The sequence below is a fragment of the Myotis brandtii genome, unplaced genomic scaffold (genome assembly GCF_000412655.1).
Source record: "Myotis brandtii unplaced genomic scaffold, ASM41265v1 scaffold46, whole genome shotgun sequence".
Classification (NCBI taxonomy): domain Eukaryota; kingdom Metazoa; phylum Chordata; class Mammalia; order Chiroptera; family Vespertilionidae; genus Myotis; species Myotis brandtii.
In genome coordinates, this window is record NW_005367587.1 from 5,805,198 (window position 1) to 5,825,316 (window position 20,119).

At 40.1% G+C, this 20,119-nt stretch overlaps 1 protein-coding gene across 1 annotated transcript in view; it reads right to left on the bottom strand.

Annotated features, from left to right (window-relative positions):
* Positions 1–20,119, bottom strand: part of GPR156 (G protein-coupled receptor 156) — a 106,605-nt gene that overhangs the window by 66,994 nt on the left and 19,492 nt on the right. The window contains exons 2-3 of the mRNA XM_005875350.2: positions 2,863–3,322; positions 2,547–2,680 (exon numbers count right to left, since the gene is read on the bottom strand). Coding sequence (XP_005875412.1) covers positions 2,547–2,680; positions 2,863–2,958 — 230 coding nt within the window. The 5' untranslated portion in view covers positions 2,959–3,322. The remainder of the gene's footprint in view (positions 1–2,546; positions 2,681–2,862; positions 3,323–20,119) is intronic.

Here is a 20,119-nt window from a genome sequence, read left to right on the forward strand (position 1 = left end):
ATCGATGTTTCTAACTCTCTATCCCTCTCCCTTCCTCTCTGTAAAAAATCAATAAAATATATATTTAAAAATAAATAAATAAATACATAAATAAAAATGCAATATCTGCAACTGAACTCAAACATTACTGTGTTATTTTATTTTATAATTACAATATTTTCCTCTCCTCTGGCACATGCATGTGTGCATGCATACACATACAGTCACAAATTTAGAGACCACAGAACTGGAATGAAATGAAGCATCTAATTGTGATACTGCTCCTTTGAACAAATGTTATTATTTAAGAAAGCACTTTTGAAACTGGGTTATCTTATCTTCCCTTATCTGACCTTGTAAGCTATTTAACTGCAAAATGTGTTTTTATTCACGGTGCCTTTTACTATTTTATTCCTCATGCCAAGTCATGCTCCCACTGCAATCAAGACAGGCAGCAAACATAGTTGTTCTACTACAACAGTGTTTCCATTTTAACCAGATAGATAAATGATTTAAAAACCTTGCATTCTACAAAATTATATATAAAAATAATGTGTTTTTTGGGGGAAATAGTATAGCCATAACACTTGAAACATATTTAACTTTGTAACCAGAATGCTTTTAAAAATAGTAATTATCCTATTAAAATACTAGCACTCAATAAATTTCCACTATCATTTGTACCCAGGATCATAGCTGATATTTGTAGCTTAAATCCTCGAGGGTATTTGCCTCCCATAAATAACATTATCATCCAAATTTGCTCTGGATCTGTGCTTTCTTCAACAATCAATTCTTTTTAAACACAAGGGAAATGTGTTTTCTGCTTCTTCATCTATTGCTACAGCTTCACCAGATAGCTTCATGTTGTAGGAAGGACACCCAATTCTTGAAGCCAGTAAACCAGCCTAATATTATTATATGGGAAAGCAGTGTCCTAGTATTCTTAACTTAAGGCTCCCTTCTTTTACTGTAGAAAGCTTGCTCCTGAACTCTTTAAACCATTTATTTTTCTGGGGGGAAATTACATATGAACCGATAATATTATTTTCTTATTTGCCAATCAGGTATTAATTTGCATTATAAAAATGTGTTACAGCTAAAAAGACTACTTCATAGTTCTCTAACCTTGAAATGTGTGACTTTCTTAGTCATTTTCTTGGCAGCAGCCGCAACATGTTTACTAAGCACCTATTATATTCCAGAGTCTGTTCTAAATGTTGGAGACAGTAGTGAGCATGATAGACGAGGCCCCGGAGTTTACAGTCTTTATATTCTGGTGTGGGATACAGACAATAAGAAGGTAATCAATAAATATGGTAATATCAGAGAGTTATACTTACTATGAAGAAAATAAAACAGTGATGAGATATGGAATGAGATATAGGGACTGGGTAGCCATTGGGTAAAGAGGCTGCTTTAGATAAGATGATCAGGGAAGACTTCTCTGAAGAAGTGACATTTGAGCCAAGACCTACATGATGAGAAGTAACTAGTCATGGAAAGATGTGGAGAAGACTGTTAGGTAGTGGGAACAGTAAGGGGCAGTAAGTCAAAGGCCTTGAGATGGGAGTAGGTTTAGTGTATTTGAGAATGAAAGTGGCTGGAGCAGCGGTAGGGGTATACTCAGGACACAGTACCACATATCACTGCCATGTTGAGGTTGGCCCCGCAGACCAAGTCACTGCTACTTAATAATTCCATGTCCTCCATGCCTCAAATGGCCAATGGCACCCCAAATGCCCGCTAGACAAATTCTACTGACTGGTCCTCCTCTGAGTGCCAAACCAGATAATGGAGCACGATACACTTGATCACCACCAAGTTTAAGGCTGGAGTGGGGCCAGACGAGTTTGGCTTCTCTGAGGGAGTTGTTGAAATCTGATGTGGGCTCCATCCAGAAAAAAACAGCTGTGGGGCAGGAAGAGAGGACTGGAGGCCGCCTGGGACAGCTGGGGCAGGATGAGGTGCAGGGTGCTGGAGTGGAAGGGATGGAAGGGTTGGTCCTTGAGGGAAGGATCGAATAGCAGTGAAGACAAGATTCTGCAAGACCCTTCAGAAGACAGTCATCGTTTTTTCCTTTTGTCAGCCCAGGAGCCACCGATACTTACCCTGATGAGCCAGGGACCTTCCAACCAGTCAGAATTGTCTAGCAGAACAACCAGGTAGTAGGGCTTCACTATTTTTGCAGAAACCTTAACCCAGCCAGATTGGTTCCAATTGTGCTGACATAAACTTAGTATTGCTTCAGAAGATTTCTACATGCTCTCCATTTTTGATGCAAACACCTCATCTTCTTAGAAGAGTTGTTACCTCCTTTATGAGGAGAGGGGGGTTATCCTTGCAGTAGGTAGCACAACACTGGGCGAAATCTTTCTCCTCCAGAGGGAATTCTATCTCAAGGCCAGGACCATTTGAGGGGGGGGATTCTTACATAGCTTAATGCCACAGAAGGAGACAAGATCTACTGATACCAACTGGCAGTTTATAGTACCAAAAAGATACTAACATTCTGGGTTTCATGATTCAGGCTATGGGAGATGAGAAACTAGGCATGGGCTGCTTACCTGTTCTTTCTGCAACGAATTGTGAAGCCAAGAAAGAAGACTATCAGAAGAAGTCCACAGCTGAGAAAAGTCCACACAATACCCACGAGGGCAGGAGATAATGAAGAAATGGTCTTACTGTGGTGGGAAGAGGTCTGAGAACAGAATAAAGAGAAGCTGTTAGGAATGAGGCTCTTCTGTAGATCAAAGGTGAACTGCCTCATCATCACCAAAGCCTGGAAATACATGTCCTTCATTAACATTTCCTCCTCCTCCCCCCCTCCCCCCCCAACACGTATTTCTGAGCAGCCCTGACACCCCAGGGCTGCTTACTTACAATTGTTGTCTTGCAGAGATCATGAATGGGTCTCCGATCCAGCTCCTGGCCAGGTAAACTGTCACACAAATCAGAGCAGTTTATTTCAGGCTCCATGTCATCACATGCCCCTCTTGGTGTGTGCGTATTCAGTCTTGATTACCCACTGGTAGGGAACCAGCAGATCTTTGTCTAAAACATAAGAGCATCTCAAATCTTGTCTTCAGAGGTGCCATTTTGGGGCTGGCTCCTGGTTCAAAATCCGGGATGGACAACTCATTCAGGTGGAAGCGAAGGGTGATTTCACTAAGCTCCTTCCTCAGTCACCCTCCAGGCTCTCGAGGCGCCCTGTTGCCAGTGCATACCATGTGAGTCAGGAGTGGGCATCTTGGTAACCACAAAGTGATGATTCTGGCTTGCCAGCAGATGGCAGTCACTGCTCCAAGTACTCTCACACAGTCCCGAAGGAAAGCAATCAAACCTGTTAAAAATAAATTATACATTTATGTATATGTAAATGGTCTATTAGAGGTTTAAAATATTTTATATATATTTAATTAGATAGTTATATTTTTATTACACACAGTTATATACTTTATTATATATAACAAAGGTTTAAAATAGTATACTTAAATAAAATATATTGTAAACCTCTTTAATAAGCAATCATTTAAAAACAAAGACAAAGCACATCTGACAATTAGATATAAAGCTTTAGAGATATAAAGCCCTACAGTCTTTCTTCAGATCCTTTTTATGGCTCAGCACTGTAAAAACTTTAGTTTGGAGATGTGAAGCACATCTTCCTTTTTTCCCTACTGAGAAATCCCCTGCCCTTCCAACATCTTTCATGCAACTCATGGCTTAAGCTCTGTCTGATCCTGGGGGATGGGGGGCTCTGGTGCCCCCCGCTGTCTGCATGCAATGTCTGCCGCTCATTCCGGCTCTTGTTCTCTTGGGGAATGGAGGGACTTCCTATGTCCACTCAGCTGGGGGCACAGGAGAATATATGAGCCCTTTGCCAATCATTTCCCGCTTGTTTTTAAAGTGTTAGACTACTAGAAGAAGTGGGGTAAGCCACTTGGATAATAGGGGGAGAAACGGAGGACTTTAGGAATGTCCTCAGAGTGAGCAACTGGACAGAGGATGGCATTATTTCCCTCAGAAGATGCTCACAGTGTGAATACTGTGATAAAGAGAAGCTCTACCTTGCAGAACAAAAGTAGAAATACAGAAAGACTCAGTTTAGCCCCAGCAAAAAAGGTAGGCAGGTCCCTAATTCTTTTTTAAAAAATATATTTTATTGACTTTTTACAGAAAGGAAGTGAGAGGGATAGAGAGTTAGAAACATCGATCTGGGTATGTGCCTGCAACCAAGGTACATGCCCTTGACCAGAATCGAACCTGGGACCTTTGAGTCCGCAGGTTGACGCTCTATCCACTGAGCCAAACCGGTTAGGGCAGATCCCTAATTCTTTAAAGCAATCTATCACTTAATACAGAAAACAGATTTGAAATTTTACCAGTGGAAATTTATAAGAGGATATCACTTCTGTTTTTAAAATAGTTTAGCACACCTTTCTTTTATTGTGGAGAAAAATTGGAAGAGGAAAAAATATCAATTATTATTTCAATTGGCACAGAACATAGAATTTCTGTTTAAGCCAGAACAATAGTGACAGGTGTAGAATGCTATCTTTGGATTCTGCGTGCTTAAGCATGAACAATATAGCACCAGGTGCTGCCTACTCATTGGCCTCTCCTATGGTCCTGAATTATTTACCAGGTTCATTATAATGAAATCCCAAAAGAACTAACAGCTACTGTCTCCTGTCAAGACATTTAAATTCTTGTGCAGTCTAGTCAGATTACTGAATGCAAAATTAATAAGTAAATATAAAAACATGACTATTTGCATCCTAATCTAATTGATATTGCTAAAAAGACCCTTTGTTCTTTTTCTTCTATTTAAAGTTAGACATCTCCTATTGTGCCTTATAGCATAAGAGTAATATTGTAATCTTTAGTGAAGCCTGTACTACATGATGGATTTAAGGTATATTTTTCTTATATTTCCCTTTTTAAATTTTTTAAATGTTTTTTACTGATTTCAGAGAGAGGAAGGGAGGGAGAAAGAGAGATAAAAACAACAATGATAAAAGAGAATCATTGATTGGCTGCCTCTTGCATGCTCCCTACTGGGGATTGAGCCTGCAACCTGGGCATGTGCCCCGACCAAGAATCGAACCATGACCTCCTGGTTCATGGGTCGATGCTCAACCACTGAGCAGCACTGGCTGGACTTCCCTTTTAATCATATTGGCAAATAAATACACTTATATCTGAACCATTATCAAGTCCATGTTTGTGTATCCTTAAATCAGATTGAAGTATATATCAGTGTGTGTGTGTATGTGTGTAGAACTTCATTTTGTCCTCACTACAACAGTGTCATGCCAGGTAAACAACATCAATCCCTTGTTTTCAAATAAAGAAACATAGAGCAGAGAAGTGAGGAAACTTGCTCCAAATCTGTAAAGGCAGGACTTGAATCCAGGAGTTACATTCCAAAACCAGTGTCCTCCTGGCGCACACCCTTCGGTGGGCAGACACTCTGGACTGACTTCTCCTGAGAAGACATCAAATGGTCTGGTGGGTGTTTTCATGTTTAGTTCATGACTATGGGTTCCCTGCAGTGTGGCCCACAATAGTCTGTCTAAATCAGTCTTTCTCAACAGGAGTGATTTTTTCATCCCCAGGGAACATCTGGCAATGTCTGGAGATATTGTGGTTGTCAAAACTGAGAGGAGCCCTGGACAGCGTGTTAAGTGGTTAGAGCGTTGGCCTGTGCACTGAAGGGTCCGAGGTTTGATTCCCCATCAAGAGCACATACCTATGTTGTAGGGTCATTCTCTGGCCCGTGTCAGGGTGTGTGCGGGAGGCAACCAATCTGTGTCTCTCTCATATCGATGTTTCTCTCTCCTCTCCTCTCTCTCCCCTTTTCCTCTTTCTCTCTCTAAAAAAAAATAAAATAAAAATAAATAATAAATAGATCATTGGGAAAAATATCCCCGGGTGAGGATTAACAAAAAAACACACAAAAATTGAGAGGAGGGTGCTACTGACATCTAGTAGGTAGAGGCCAGGGATACCGCTGAACATCCTTCAATTAACAGGATGGCCCAAAGAACAAATAATTCTCAGGCCCCAAATGTCAATAATACTAAGATTGAGAAACCCTGATCAATACTGGACCCTAGAAGGCTGACAATTTTAAGTCCAAATCATCCTTGGGAGATTCTGTGAATACGATGGGATTGCCCATCTGGACATAAATTCCCTAGGGGATAAATTTCTGAGTACATTGCAAAGCCCCCCTGGGACAGACTGAACTCACTGGCATGGGACTTTGCAAGCAAGGTTCCCCTGCAGTCCATGGATATCCAGTGTAGAGACCTTACATATCACGATACTGGGCTCCCCCATGGGTAGGCAATCAACTCCAATGTTTGCACACATTCACAGAGATTCACACACGAGGAGCTGGTGAAGCAGTGAATGGCTCAGTATTGAGAAGAGAGAGTTGGATGATACAAAAAAAGAAGAAAATCAATCTTTAAGAATTAAAAATAAATTGAAATAAATGAACCAAACTATATCAAGTTGATGGTATAACCACATAGAGAAGAATTATTTTAAGTAACAATAACTTGATTATATATCCTAAGGACAAAAAATACCCACAAAGAAATCTTAAACTGAATTAAGTGGTACTGTTCCTAGTTTATATATATGAATCTACACATATAAGAATCTATTAGAGAAAGCAAATAAGTAATTATATTTATGTCATTGGGAACTAAGATTTTCCAAGTCAGAGAAAAGAGATACACACATAAAATAAAATAAGTTAAAAAAAGTTCAACCTTTAATATCAGTGGGAAATGGCAGTAAGAACTCAGAATATTTTAAAAAAACATTCATATTTCCCAGTCTGTTAGCTGAGGCTTGGAAATAATGATAACCCAGTAACAATAAACACTCCAAGTGTTCAGATCGTGGTCTTTAAAGCCACATTTCACTAAAGTAAATCTGCTTTCTTTAGCAAAATGGACAATTTATGGAGCTGGAAATATACAACATGAACAGGGACATCTTGTCATATGAGAAAATAAAAGAGTATCAGAGCAGAGTCATGTCAAAATGATACAGGTGTCAACTGCCTCCCACTAGCCAATGACAGGATAATTTCAGCATCAAAAATAATAATAACTTTAGTACACTGAAACATACATGGCACATAGTAGGCACTCAATAAATGCTTATTGAATGAACGAATGAATTTAGCATTGTAGGTATTGATAGGCTATTGTTGAGGGTGTGATCTATAACACTGACTTAGTGGCTCCTCCAGGAGGACACATGGTATAATTTCTCTTCCTTTCAAATATCAGGAAAAGTTAACTTTTTTCTGGAACATTTGTATCTCATGCATAGTATGTTTCTCTCTTTTCTTTTTTCTTTCTTTTTCCTTTTTTTTTTGCTTGCTGGGAAGATCTCCTTATGTCTTTATTTTTCTTCCCACTACATATTTTATAGTAAAAGCAGAAGAAAGGAGTACAGTTGGAATAATAGGGATGTTTCCACCCAATGTGAGCAAACAGATACATTATTTGAAGTCTCACAACCTCAGGGTACCCACAAAGAAAGATAAGACAGAGCCACAGGCAAATGCATAAAAAATGTATCTATACAAACCACCACCACCACCAGCATCATACTAGATGTTCACTAAGGTTCCTTCTGGCACCAATGTTGTCTGAGGTAATAGTTCTCTGCTAACTATACTAATGTAGGCAGCAGATACACAGATAATGATAAACAGGGAATGTAAACTGCATTTTTAATTACCTTTGAATGCACTGTGTTATGTTCTGATAGCAGATTTACAAACATCCTGAATATGGGTCACGTATACTAATAGTAAATTCACTTCTATTCTCTGTGCATACACTGCTTTTCATGGCGGCAGCAAGCAGGTGCAAGCAGGGCAGAGGGGATACAGTCTCCCTAAGACCATCTGCCACAAAGATCCTCAGTCCAGAAGATGGCCCACAGTTGTAAATACTTTCTAAGAGAGCGTGGGCGTGAGATTAGGGTGGGGAAATATTGCATATCTAGGAAAAGCTAGTTAAGCCAGGGAAAGGTGAAGTTATAGATATGGTAGAGTTGGAAGAAACCTCGGATATCATAAAGTCCAATCTCTTCATTTTATGGATCGGAAAATACCCCCACAGAGGTTGAGAGGCTCAGGATCACACCGTGAGTGTAGGAATAAAACCTGGGTCTCCCAAGTTCAGTGCTCTTGCTATAATACTTTAAAAGACCTTTAAAGGAAGTTATGGTTGTTCTTTCACACATTTGGGACAGTGGGGCAGAGGCCTGGGCTTGGGAAAGCAGGCAGGGTCATAAGGGTAACTAACAGCTTAGGGCTTGGTTAGTAGTCTGTGGAGGACGTCCCAGGGAGACCAGAAACACAGTGGAAGGGGAAAGAATATTCCCTTGGGAGAGTTTAAGCTTTGAAACTTGTACATTTTCCCCCTAACGATGTAAAGTAGACTGAATTTATCTGTTTCTCAGAACTTCAGATTTGCCTTATGAAAGAGGGGGAGATGATAAAAGTTTCCTTTTAAAGCCTTTGAAGTGCCTCCAATTGAGGTCTCTGCAGACTTTCAAGGTTTCTGAATAACCATCCCAAGGACCCTGAAGCAGGGCCCCCTCAGGAATTCTTGATTCACCAAAGGGAAGAGCAGGGAGAAGAGGTGGCTGCTCCAAACACATCCTTCGGAAACTTTAGAAGCAGAATGGAATCATTGTTGTCCCTTGGCAGGGGTGGGAGGTGGTGGGGTAAGGAGGAGAGTAGACTTCATGCACTCCCTTAGGCTTTGGGATCTTTGGGTTTTGTATGAATTCTTGAACTATACCACCATTCTTTCCTAAACCCCATGTTCCAAAGCCTCTCTCCTCCTACGCTTCCCAGCACACTGTTAGTGATCTTCCCACAATCTGGGGAACATTTTGCTCAACATTATACAAGGCTGCACACTACCTCTTAGCTTCATATTGTAACTTTTCTTCCACTAAACCTGACTTCTCCCTTTACTATACAGTGTTTAAATTTTTCTGGTTGCTTGGTAGAATTATACTGAATCAGACTGGCTATTGGATTGGGTCCCCCAGGGAATCTGAGAAACATTGGTGTAAATAAGTTTAACCATAAACAGTAGTCAACTGAATACAGAGCACATCCTGAATACAGGGCTAATTCAGCCCTCCGTCCCCATACTTGGAATGTGGGTTCACCTCACATATCCTAGAACCATCGGGTGTAATGAGTGGCACTGAAAGGGACAAAGCTGAGGCTGAATTTAAATCTCAGAGACATCATTTTCTGTGGCTTTGGTTAGTTACTTAACTTCTCCATTTCTTACATGTCTCATCAATGAAGTCAAGATAATACTGCCCGCATCTCATAGGTTTTGTTGGTGATTAAATCATAGTGTGTATAGGATGTATGCAAATGTAATCTACACATACCGGTACTAAATCATCAATAAGTATCAGCGTCTTTCATTTCTGAGCTATAGAAGGGTCATCTGTACAGGAGACTTGGGGCATATAACTGAGATTATCCATCTTGTTTCCTTAAATTTCCTAACAGAATCTCAAGTTCTGAGTCCTTAATGTATCTTTTAACATGAAGAACAATGTTCTCTATACTATATTCAAAATCAGATTTTGTAAGAATAATGAATTATAGATCCCAATGGTAGAGATCATGTTCATTAATTCAATAAATATTGATTGATCAACTATTATGTGCCAATCACTATGCTAAGAGGGAGGGATGCAGCAGGGAACAAGTCAACGTGGTGTTGCCTAGTACCTAGCACAATGCCTGACACGAAGTAGGTGATCAATACCTATTTGTTGAAGTGGACTCAGAGACATTTAGCAAACATATAGAATAGGAGTCCTAGACTCCTAGGAATGATCCTCAAGACTGTCGAGATCAGTGATGGCGAACCTTTTGAGCTCGGCGTGTCAGCATTTTGAAAAACCCTAACTTAACTCTGGTGCCGTGTCACATATAGAAATTTTTTGATATTTGCAACCATAGTAAAACACAGATTTATATTTTTATTTTATATATTTAAATGCCATTTAACAAAGAAAACTCAACCAAAAAACTGAGTTCGCGTGTCACCTCTGACACTCATAAGTTCGCCATCACTGGTCTAGATACTCTTATCACTCAGGAGAAACCGGAGGTTTGATCCATGAAGGAGGGCTGGATCATCGGATACACTGAGAGGATCTCCTGCTTTCTGAGCCCTACACTGATGTGTTTTGCTGACTCCCAGATATAAGTTCACACAACCACACAAACTGGGCTGTCAGTCATTACTTCCTTATAGACAGATCCTAGAGATCTGTTAGTATTCTACACTGTTGCCAGGGACTGGAGTTGGGAGTTTAAAAACAAAACAAAACAGCAACATACTAAAACCCTTCCCAACTTCCCAGAATTGCATTGTTACCTAAAAGCACTTAGGTACTATTATGCAAATTGATTTCCATAAAAACCAGTCACAAATGTCAATTAGTGCTCATTAATATGCAATAAAATTCTAATTTGAAAACTATTAAGAGCAAAGAATGAATTCCACTTGGCTGCCCTCCTTTGATGAGAACTGCTGTGAAGAGCTCTATGCTGTTATTCAGTGAAACAGTAAGGTGTCACGACAAATGAAGCTCCAGGCACCAGAAGGACCAGAGAGAATGAGCATTTGAAGGTTTGAGAAGCTGATTTGGACAGCTCCAGTTCTATGCTGCTACAGCTGAGACCTCTGTCCTGTGGGGTACTCAGAACATAGGTTGAGTGAATTCATTAATCTCTCTCTTGCAAACAGATCCATGATGATACCGAGCAATCTTTTAAAGAACATTTGTGAGAGAGCCACACCGCTGGAAAAAGGTAAATAAAACTTAGTTCCTGAGGGTCAGTCTGTTCAGGAGACTGAATGCTTTACTCTTCAAAGGAAGAAAGATCCAAGGGCCTTGGAATTACTGGGGCTCCTGGTTAGAATTTTTATAAAGTGTCTCTAAATTCCAATTTTAGTTGGACGTAGGATTTCTCTAAACTGTTGCTCACTGTTGCTGTGCAACTCAAGACACTTGTGTGAGAGCAATTTAGGCTCTTTGAGGATAAAGATGGAAAATATCAGCTATCAGTATTGTCCTTACCAAACTGTTCTAAACTTGCTCTGGAAGCAAGGGGTAGAGAATAGGCTTTTCTAAGTATAGTTTAACACAGTGGCTATCAAACTTTACTGCACATCAGAATCACCTCCAGAGTTCTGTTTCAGTAGGGCTTGAGAATTTGCATTTCTTGTAAGTCCCTAGGTCAGGGGCGGGCAACCTTTTTGTGAGTACGGGCCAAAACCAGCAAAATCTCTGACTCAAAATTCTTCTGCGTGCCAACCCTAATTTTTTGAGAACATGTTACGCCTACTTGATATCTCTTAAGGTGTACATATGTGAAGAACCTTGAAGAAATAATAAAATTCATTCAAGCGACAAAAACACAGTATATGATGATGAAAAATACATTTATTTTTTAATGTATACATGTACACTGATAGTCCGACAGAAAACTTTATGACTCCGTTTGATATTATCAGTGGGACTTTTGCTGCTGCATCACTGATGACAGAGATTTTACATCAGGTTTATATTTCGTGACCTTCAGAGATATGCACGAGCTACTACTTTCATCCGTCAGGCTACTCCTATTACGAGACTTAACAAAATTCATCACTGAGAACAAAGATTCACAAGCGTATGTGATGAAACCAAAACACTGGTCGGATCTAGGAAGGCAGGGAGAGTTAAGGCAGAGGCATAGAAATTGCTCTTCCCCTCTCTCGTCAATCCATGTCTATGGTCTTTAAGATAACTTGTTATGTAAAATTATTTATCTAAGATGCACCTACACTGAATTTATCTGAAAAATAAAAAAGTCGATATTAAGAAAAAAATTGTAAATGGAAGATTATAAGAGAGGGTTTCGCGTGCCAGCAAAAGTTACTGGCGTGCCATGTTTGGCACGTGTGCCAGGGGTTGCCCACCCCTGCCCTAGGTGATGCTGCAGCTGCTTATCTAGGAATCATACCAGGAGCACCCCAGTCCAGCTAAATGAAATATAGGGCTTTCACCAAAGTTTAAGGCACACAAACCATTGGAATACTGCTTTTTATTATAAGCTGCTGTGATGAGGCTCATGCACATGCTTATAGGCCAGATCATTTGAATTATTCACTAGAAATTAATTTCAGAGAAATACTCTTGAGAAATTGGACACTTAAGAACATCACTCAATTTTTTTTCCACTCTTGAAAGCATGATTCATAAATATTGTTTTTTGGACATGAGATACTGATGGAAGTTATAGATCTTATCCTGAAAAACATATATACATATGTAATATTTGACATACAAAAACAAGAGGGGGGAATCACAGGCTACCCATCAGCACCTCCCTATAAATCCAATTCCAAGTAAAGAGGTTCATTTCAAACCACAACTCAGCTTAAACCGGGGATTTAAATATTTTTAATTAAGTTTTTCTCTTAAAGCAAATATTTCTTCATGGCTACCCACTAATAAAGAATGGTAAAGATGGTAAGATGATAAACATTATGACAAACTCTGTCACCAATTAAATCATTTTATTAATCATTTTGGCAGAGAGATCCAAGATGGTGGTAGAATAGGTGGAAATTACACTCACCTCCTCCCACAAAACTGCAGTTACAACTAAAATATAGAACAATCAACCCGGATAACCAACTGAAGACTTGGTTATAAACCTTATAACCAAGGATTTACAGAAGAAGCCACATAGAGACTGGTGGGAGAAGTGCATACGCAAAAAGGTTTGGTCCTGCTCCCACAGGTGGTGGCTGAAAATCTGGAAGGATATCTTGAGTGCAAAAATTTCCCCTGAGGAATAAAGGGTCTCAACCCCACATAGGGCTCTGGAACTGGGAAGAGGCACCCAAGTAATATCAGGCTATGAAAATCAGCCCCTGATTCTGTCTGCCAGGGAGAGGTGTGAGACTGCACCCAGGTACCCTCTTAAAGGGCCAACACACAAAATCTCACTCTCAGCTCTGGCCAAGGAAGGGAGGAATAGACTAGAGTCGTTTGAGGACAAACTGGGGTTTGTGGCTCTGGGGAGAGAGTTGACAGGACAGCTGCCAGGGTCCCTATGCTGAGTCCCTCTCCTACACAGCAGGCGTCATCTTTCTTGGGTGGAGCACTCCCCTACAAATGCAACAGCTTGGGGAAATGTAATATCTCCACCTTCTCAACTTCCTATTGTACATCCTGTGGAGTTCATGCCCTGCAGAAGAGTCAGCTGCCTGGTCGTGGGGTGTAGAGGTCCCGGCAGACTCAGGGCAGGGAAGGTCAGTGATGGAGATTTGTGGCTCTGTGACAAGGGACATCTCTCCTCCTTCCTGTGAACCTGACCTGTGCCTCTCCCTCATGGGAGATCCACTAGCCCCATCTTTCCAAATTCTGGCAGCCCTGCCCTGCCAAGCTTGGGCTCTCCAGGAGGTCCAGGCAAAATCTGGGACAGACTAAGTTGTGTGGCCCTAGGACTGAGGCCATTTCTCCCTCACAAGCCAGTGCAGAGTCCTCCCTTCACACGACCAAATCCTGGTCTGTTAGGGTCCAAGAAACTCTGCTGACCTCACCCTCATGTAGCAGAGACCCTTCCCTACTACAAAGATCTGCAGGCACCCAGCAGGTGACAGCTAGCCTTGGTGTACTCTGAGACTTTTACTAAGTGGCCTCAGTCTGAACCCAGCACTGACACCGACTTTGAGCCTGTATCAGTCTGGTGAACACTCACCCCTCCCTGGTGAATCACTGAGAATATACTTCATGCAACTCAAGTACCACCAGAGGCTCTTTCAGTGACTGAGCCTAATAGGCAGTGGCAGATGGAGGCAGGTGGAGGCAGGTATAGGTGGATATGTAGGTGCCTTTGGTCTTTTGCTAACCTGCCCCCAGGCTTGGTGCTGGTGGAAGCTGGACTTGGTGCACAGCTTGGTCCTTCCCACACACAATTAGTCCCAGCTGAGGAGTCCACAAACTGTGGATTGTAGAGAGCATAGAGAGTCCCAAGCAAGATGAACCCAAAGAAGCCCATATCAAGTCACATCATAATTAAAGTAGCACAGGTTAAAGACAAAAAGAGAATCTTAAAAGCAGCAAGAGAAAGGCAGTTAGTTACCTACAAGGAAGCTCCCATAAGACTGTCAGATGATTTCTCAACAGAAATATTTCAGGACAGAAGAAACTGGCATGAAATATTCAAAGTGATGAAAAGCAGGACCTACAACCAAGACTACTTCACCCAGAAAGGCTAGCATTTAAAACTGAATGAGAGAGAGAGAGACCAAGATGGCGGCATAGGTAAACACCGCAGACTGCTGCCGCAAACAACCACTTCAAAAATACAACTAAAAGACGGAACGGACATCACCCAGAACCACAGGAAGGCTGGCTGAGGAGAGACTCTTCAACTAGAAGGAAAAATAACAGCACACCGAGGCTCAGAGGAGGCGCAGTGTGGAAAAAACTCAGGTGCGGAGGTGCGCGCGCAAAGCGGGCTGGTGGCTGAGAGCGCGGTTGTCGTTTTCGGTCAGGGGGGAGTCTCAGACTCTGAGCTCCAGATACGGGCGAATCGCTGGGGACTCGGACCCAAACGGGAGAAGCGGGAGTGTCTGGCATCAGTTGGAAGGCAGCTTTCCCTCCGAGGTTTGCAGCGGTTCCGGGGGTTCTGAGAAGCAGAGCCTCTGGGAACGGGACTGAGAGGGGCCATAACCGCTCCCTCCGCCCGCCCGCCCTGTTGAGCCCGCCCCGCCCAAGCCCTGCGCAGAGCCATTTGCCAGATCGCCTCAGGCAAAGGCTAGATTAGCACCTCCCCAGAGGACAGAAGTTTTCCGCGGCAGACACAGCTGATTCACACAGCCAGTCGGCCTGGTGGTCAAATCCCTCTAGTATTAACTACAACAATCAAGGCTCAACTAGAACAAGACTGCGCACAAAGACCACTAGGGGGTGCACCAAGAAAGCATAAAAAATGCGGAGACAAAAAAACATGACAGAAATGGAGGATATAGAGCTAAAAATCGCAATTTTGAGGGCTTGCAAAAATGTGCTAGAAGCTGTCAATAAACTTGAGGAGAGAGTCACGAAAACTAATGAGACCCTCGATGCTATGATAAAGAACCAACTAGAAATTAAGCATACACGGACTGAAATAAAGAATATTATACAGACACCCAATAGCAGACCAGAGGAGCGCAAGAATCAAGTCAAAGATTTGAAATGCGAAGAAGCAAAAAACACCCAACCGGAAAAGCAAAATGAAAAAAGAATCCGAAAATACGAAGATAGTGTAAGGAGCCTCTGGGACAGCTTCAAGCGTACCAACATCAGAATAATAGGGGTGCCAGAAGATGAGAGACAGCAAGATATTGAAAACCTATTTGAAGAAATAATGGCAGAAAACTTCCCCCACCTGGTGAAAGAAATGGACTTACAGGTCCAAGAAGCGCAGAGAACCCCAAACAAAAGGAATCCAAAGAGGACCACACCAAGACACATCATAATTAAAATGCCAAGAGCAAAAGACAAAGAGAGAATCTTAAAAGCAGCAAGAGAAAGAGACTCAATTACCTACAAGGGAATACCCATACGACTGTCAGCTGATTTCTCAACAGAAACTTGGCAGGCCAGAAGGGAATGGCAAGAAATATTCAAAGTGCTGAATACCAAGAACCTACAACCAAGAATACTTTATCCAGCAAAGCTATCATTCAGAATTGAAGGTCAGATAAAGAGCTTCACAGATAAGGAAAAGCTAAAGGAGTTCATCACCACTAAACCAGTATTATACGAAATGCTGAAAGGTATCCTTTAAGAAGAGGAAGAAGAAAAAGGTAAAGATACAAATTGTGAACAACAAACATGCATCTATCAACAAGTGAATCTAAGAACCAAGTGAATAAATAATCTGATGTACAGAATGAACTGGTGATTATAATGAATCAGGGACATAGAAAGGGAATGGACTGACTATTCTTGGCGGGGAAAGGGGAATGGGAGATGCGGGAAGAGACTGGACAAAAATCGTGCACCTATGGATGAGGACAGTGGGTGGGGAGTGAGGGCGGAGGGTGGGATGGGAACTGGGAGGAGGGGAGTTATGAGGGGGAAAAAAAGAGGAAAATGAGAAATAAAGAGCTTCCTAGACAAGAAAAAACTAAAGAAGAAAGAAAAAAAAAGAACAGAGTCATAGTAGGTGATTCTAATATCCCATTGACATTGATGAATAGTACTTCCAGAAAGAAAATCAACAAGGAAACAGTGGCCTTATGTGACACACTAGATCAGATGGATTTAATAGATGTCTTCAGAGTATTTCATCTCAAAGCAGCAAAATATAAATTCTTTTCTAGTACACATGGGACATATTCTGGAATAGGCCACATATTATGACACAAAACATGGTTCAATAAGTTAAGAAGATTAAAAATATATCAAACACCTCTGATCATAGTGGTATGAAACTTAAAATTAATCACAAGAAGAAAAAAACAAACACAAAGACATGGAGGCTAAATAACATGTTACTAAACAATGAATGGGTTAACAATGAGATAATGAAGAAATCAAAAGACACTGTGAAACAACTTAAAATGAGAACACTACAACCCAAAATCGATGGGACACACCAAAAGCAGTTCTAACAGAAAAATTCATAGTATTACCTTGTACTATGAATTCATAGTATTCATAGGCCTACCTCAAGAAACAAGAAAAGTCCCAAATAAACAATTTAACCTTACAGTTAAAGGAACTAACAGAGAACAGCAAACAAAGCCCTAAGTGAGTAGAGGGAAGAAAATCATAAGGAGTCTAAAAAAATTATAAAAGATCAATGAAACCAAGAGCTGGTTCTTTGAAAAAATAAACAAGATTTAAAAATATTTAACCAGACCCATCAAGAAAAATAAAAGAGAGAACCCACATAAATAAAATCAGAAATGAAAGAGGAGAAGTAACAACTAACACCCCAGAAATACAAAGGATTATGAGGAAATATGAACAACTATATGTCAACAAATTGAATAATCTGGAAGAAATGCATAAATTCCAAGAAACATAAACTCTCCCAAAACTGAATCAAGAAGAAACAGAAATTCTGAACAGACAGATTACAACTGGTGAAATTGAAGAGGTAACCCAAACCTCCCAACAAATACAGTCTTAGACTGGATGGCTTCACAGGATAATTTTACCAAACCTTTAAAGAACTAACACCTATCCTCCTCAAACTATTCGAAAAAATTCAAGAGGAGGGAGGACTCCCAAGCTCCTTTTATGAGGCCAGCTTTATCCTAACTCCAAAACCAGATAAAGACACTACCAAGAAAGAATATGATAGACTAATTCCCAGATAAACATAAATGCAAAAATCCTCAACAAAATAATAGCAAATAGAATCCAGCATTAAAAAGACCATATGCCATGATCAAGTGGAATTTATTCTGGGGATGCAAAGTTGGTATACTATCCGCAAATCAATTAATGTGATACATCACATAAATAAGTGAAGGATAAAAATCATACGATCAGCCCTGACCAGTTTGGCTCAGTGGATAGAGAGTCAGTCTGTGGACTGAAAGGTCCCAGGTTCGATTCCAGTCAAAGGCATGTACCTTGGTTGCGGACACATCCCCAGTAGGAGGTGTGTGCAGGAGGCAGCTAATCAATATATGTCTCTCATCGATGTTCCTAACTCTCTATCCTTCTCCCTTCCTCTCTGTAAAAAAATCAATAAAATATATTTTAAAAAATCATATGATCATATCAACAGATGCAGAGAAAGCTTTGACAAAATCCAGCACCTATTTATAACAAACACTCTCAACAAAGTGGAACTAGAGGGAACGTATCTCAAGATAATAAAGGCCATATATGACAAACCCACAGCTAACATATCAAGGAGGATAAACTAAAAGCATTTCCCTTAAGATCAGAAACAAGGCATGGATGTCTACTTTCAACACTCTTATTTAACATAGTACTGAAAGTCCTAGCCATAGCAATCAGACAAGAAGAAGAAATAAAAATCATCCAAATTGGAAAAGAAGTAAAACTGTCTTTATTTACAGATGACAGATACTGTATATAGAGACCCTAAAGATTCCACCAAAAACTACTGAAACTGATAAGTGAATTCAGTAAAGTAGCAGGATACAAAATAAATATCTAGAAATCAGTTGCATTTTTTTATACACCAATAATGAAGTATCAGAAAGGGAAATTAAAAAAAGAATCCCATTTAAAATTGCACCCCAAAAAACCCACACACCTAGAAGTAAATTTAACTAGGAGGTAAAAGATCTGTATTCGAAAAATTAAAAGCATTGAAGAAATTAAAAAAGCTACAGATAAATAGAAGCATATACTGTGCTCATGGCTAGGAAGAATTAACATTGCTAAAATGTCCATACTACCAAAAGCAATCTATAGATAGTCAATAATACTGGAATAGTCAATAATACTATGTATGGTGCCAGTTGGTTACTGAAAACATCAGGGACACACTTTGTAAGTTATATGATGGTCTAACCCAGTGGTCGGCAAACTGCGGCTCGAGAGCCACATGCGGCTCTTTGGCCCCTTGAGTGTGGCTCTTCCACAAAATACCACGTGCGGACACGCATGTACAGTGTGATTGAACCTTCGTGGCCCATGCGCAGAAGTCGGTATTTAGACTCTAACCCATATGCTATACACCTAAAACAAATAAAAAATAATATTTAATGTAGCCCGGCTAGCGTGCCGCAGTGGTTGAGCATCAACCTATGAACTAGGAGGTCATGGTTCGATTCCCCAGTTGGAACATATGTCTGGGTTTCGGCTTGATCCTCAGTGGGGGTTGTGCAGGAGGCAGCCAATCAATGATTTTCTCTCATCATTGATTGCTCTCTCTCTCCCCGCTCCCTTCCTCTCTGAAATAAACAAAAATATATCTTAAAAAATAATAATAATATTGAATGTAAACTGCAATTGAAAAATATGTTTAATTAAAAATAAAAATAAAAGGATTTTTAGAGTGTAAAAATATTTTCATAACCACCTTTAATGTTTATTCTTTAGCTCAATGTCATTTAATTGGAATAGTATATTTATTAAGATAATTTCTGACATAAATGAGTTAAAAATCTAGTATGCTACTGTTCGTTTTATTTTTCCAACCTGTTCTATGTTCTTTTTCTTGTACTTTTACTCTAATTTTTCTACCTTTTAGCATTTTAAAAGCAGCTCTATTGAGGTATAAATTACATGTAATAAACTGCATATATTTAAAGGGTCCATATGGTAAGTTTTAATATATGTATATACCTGTAAAATCATTCTTCCACTCAAAATAATGAACAGGTATCGATAGTCCTCTAACTTTGTTCCTGCACATTTCCCCATGTATTTTAGAACGAGGTTATCAATTTCTATAAGAAGGTCACCTGGGACTTTGAGATTGCATTGAATCTGTAGATCAATTAGGGGAGAATTGACATCTTAATATTAAATCCTGTAAGTCATTGTCTATAAGCAAATGCCAAAGACTAGGTAGCTTATAAACAAAATAAATTTACTTCTCACAGTTCTGGAGGCTGGAAGTGCAAGATCATGGTGCCAGCATGGTTGAGTTCTTGTGAGAGCCCTCTTCCAGTTTTCAGATGGCTAACTTGTTGTACCCTCACATAATGGAAAGAGTGCTACTAAACTCTCTGGCCTCTTCTTATAAGGACACTCACCCCATTCGCCCTCATGACCTAGTACTTCCCAAAGGGCCTGCCTCCAAACAATGTAGACTAGATTTCAACATATGAATTTGGGGGTGGATGCAAACATTCACTTCATAGCACCCATGAACAATGTACATCTCTCCCTTTTTTTAGGTCTTTGTTAATTTCTCTCAGAAAGGTTTTATAGTTTTTAGTGTATGTGTCTTACATAATTTTTAATCAAATTATCCCTAAGTATTTCATATTTGTTATATTATAAATTTTTTTACTTTCAATTTTGAATGTTGAACAATCAATATGCACAATTGATTTTTGTATAT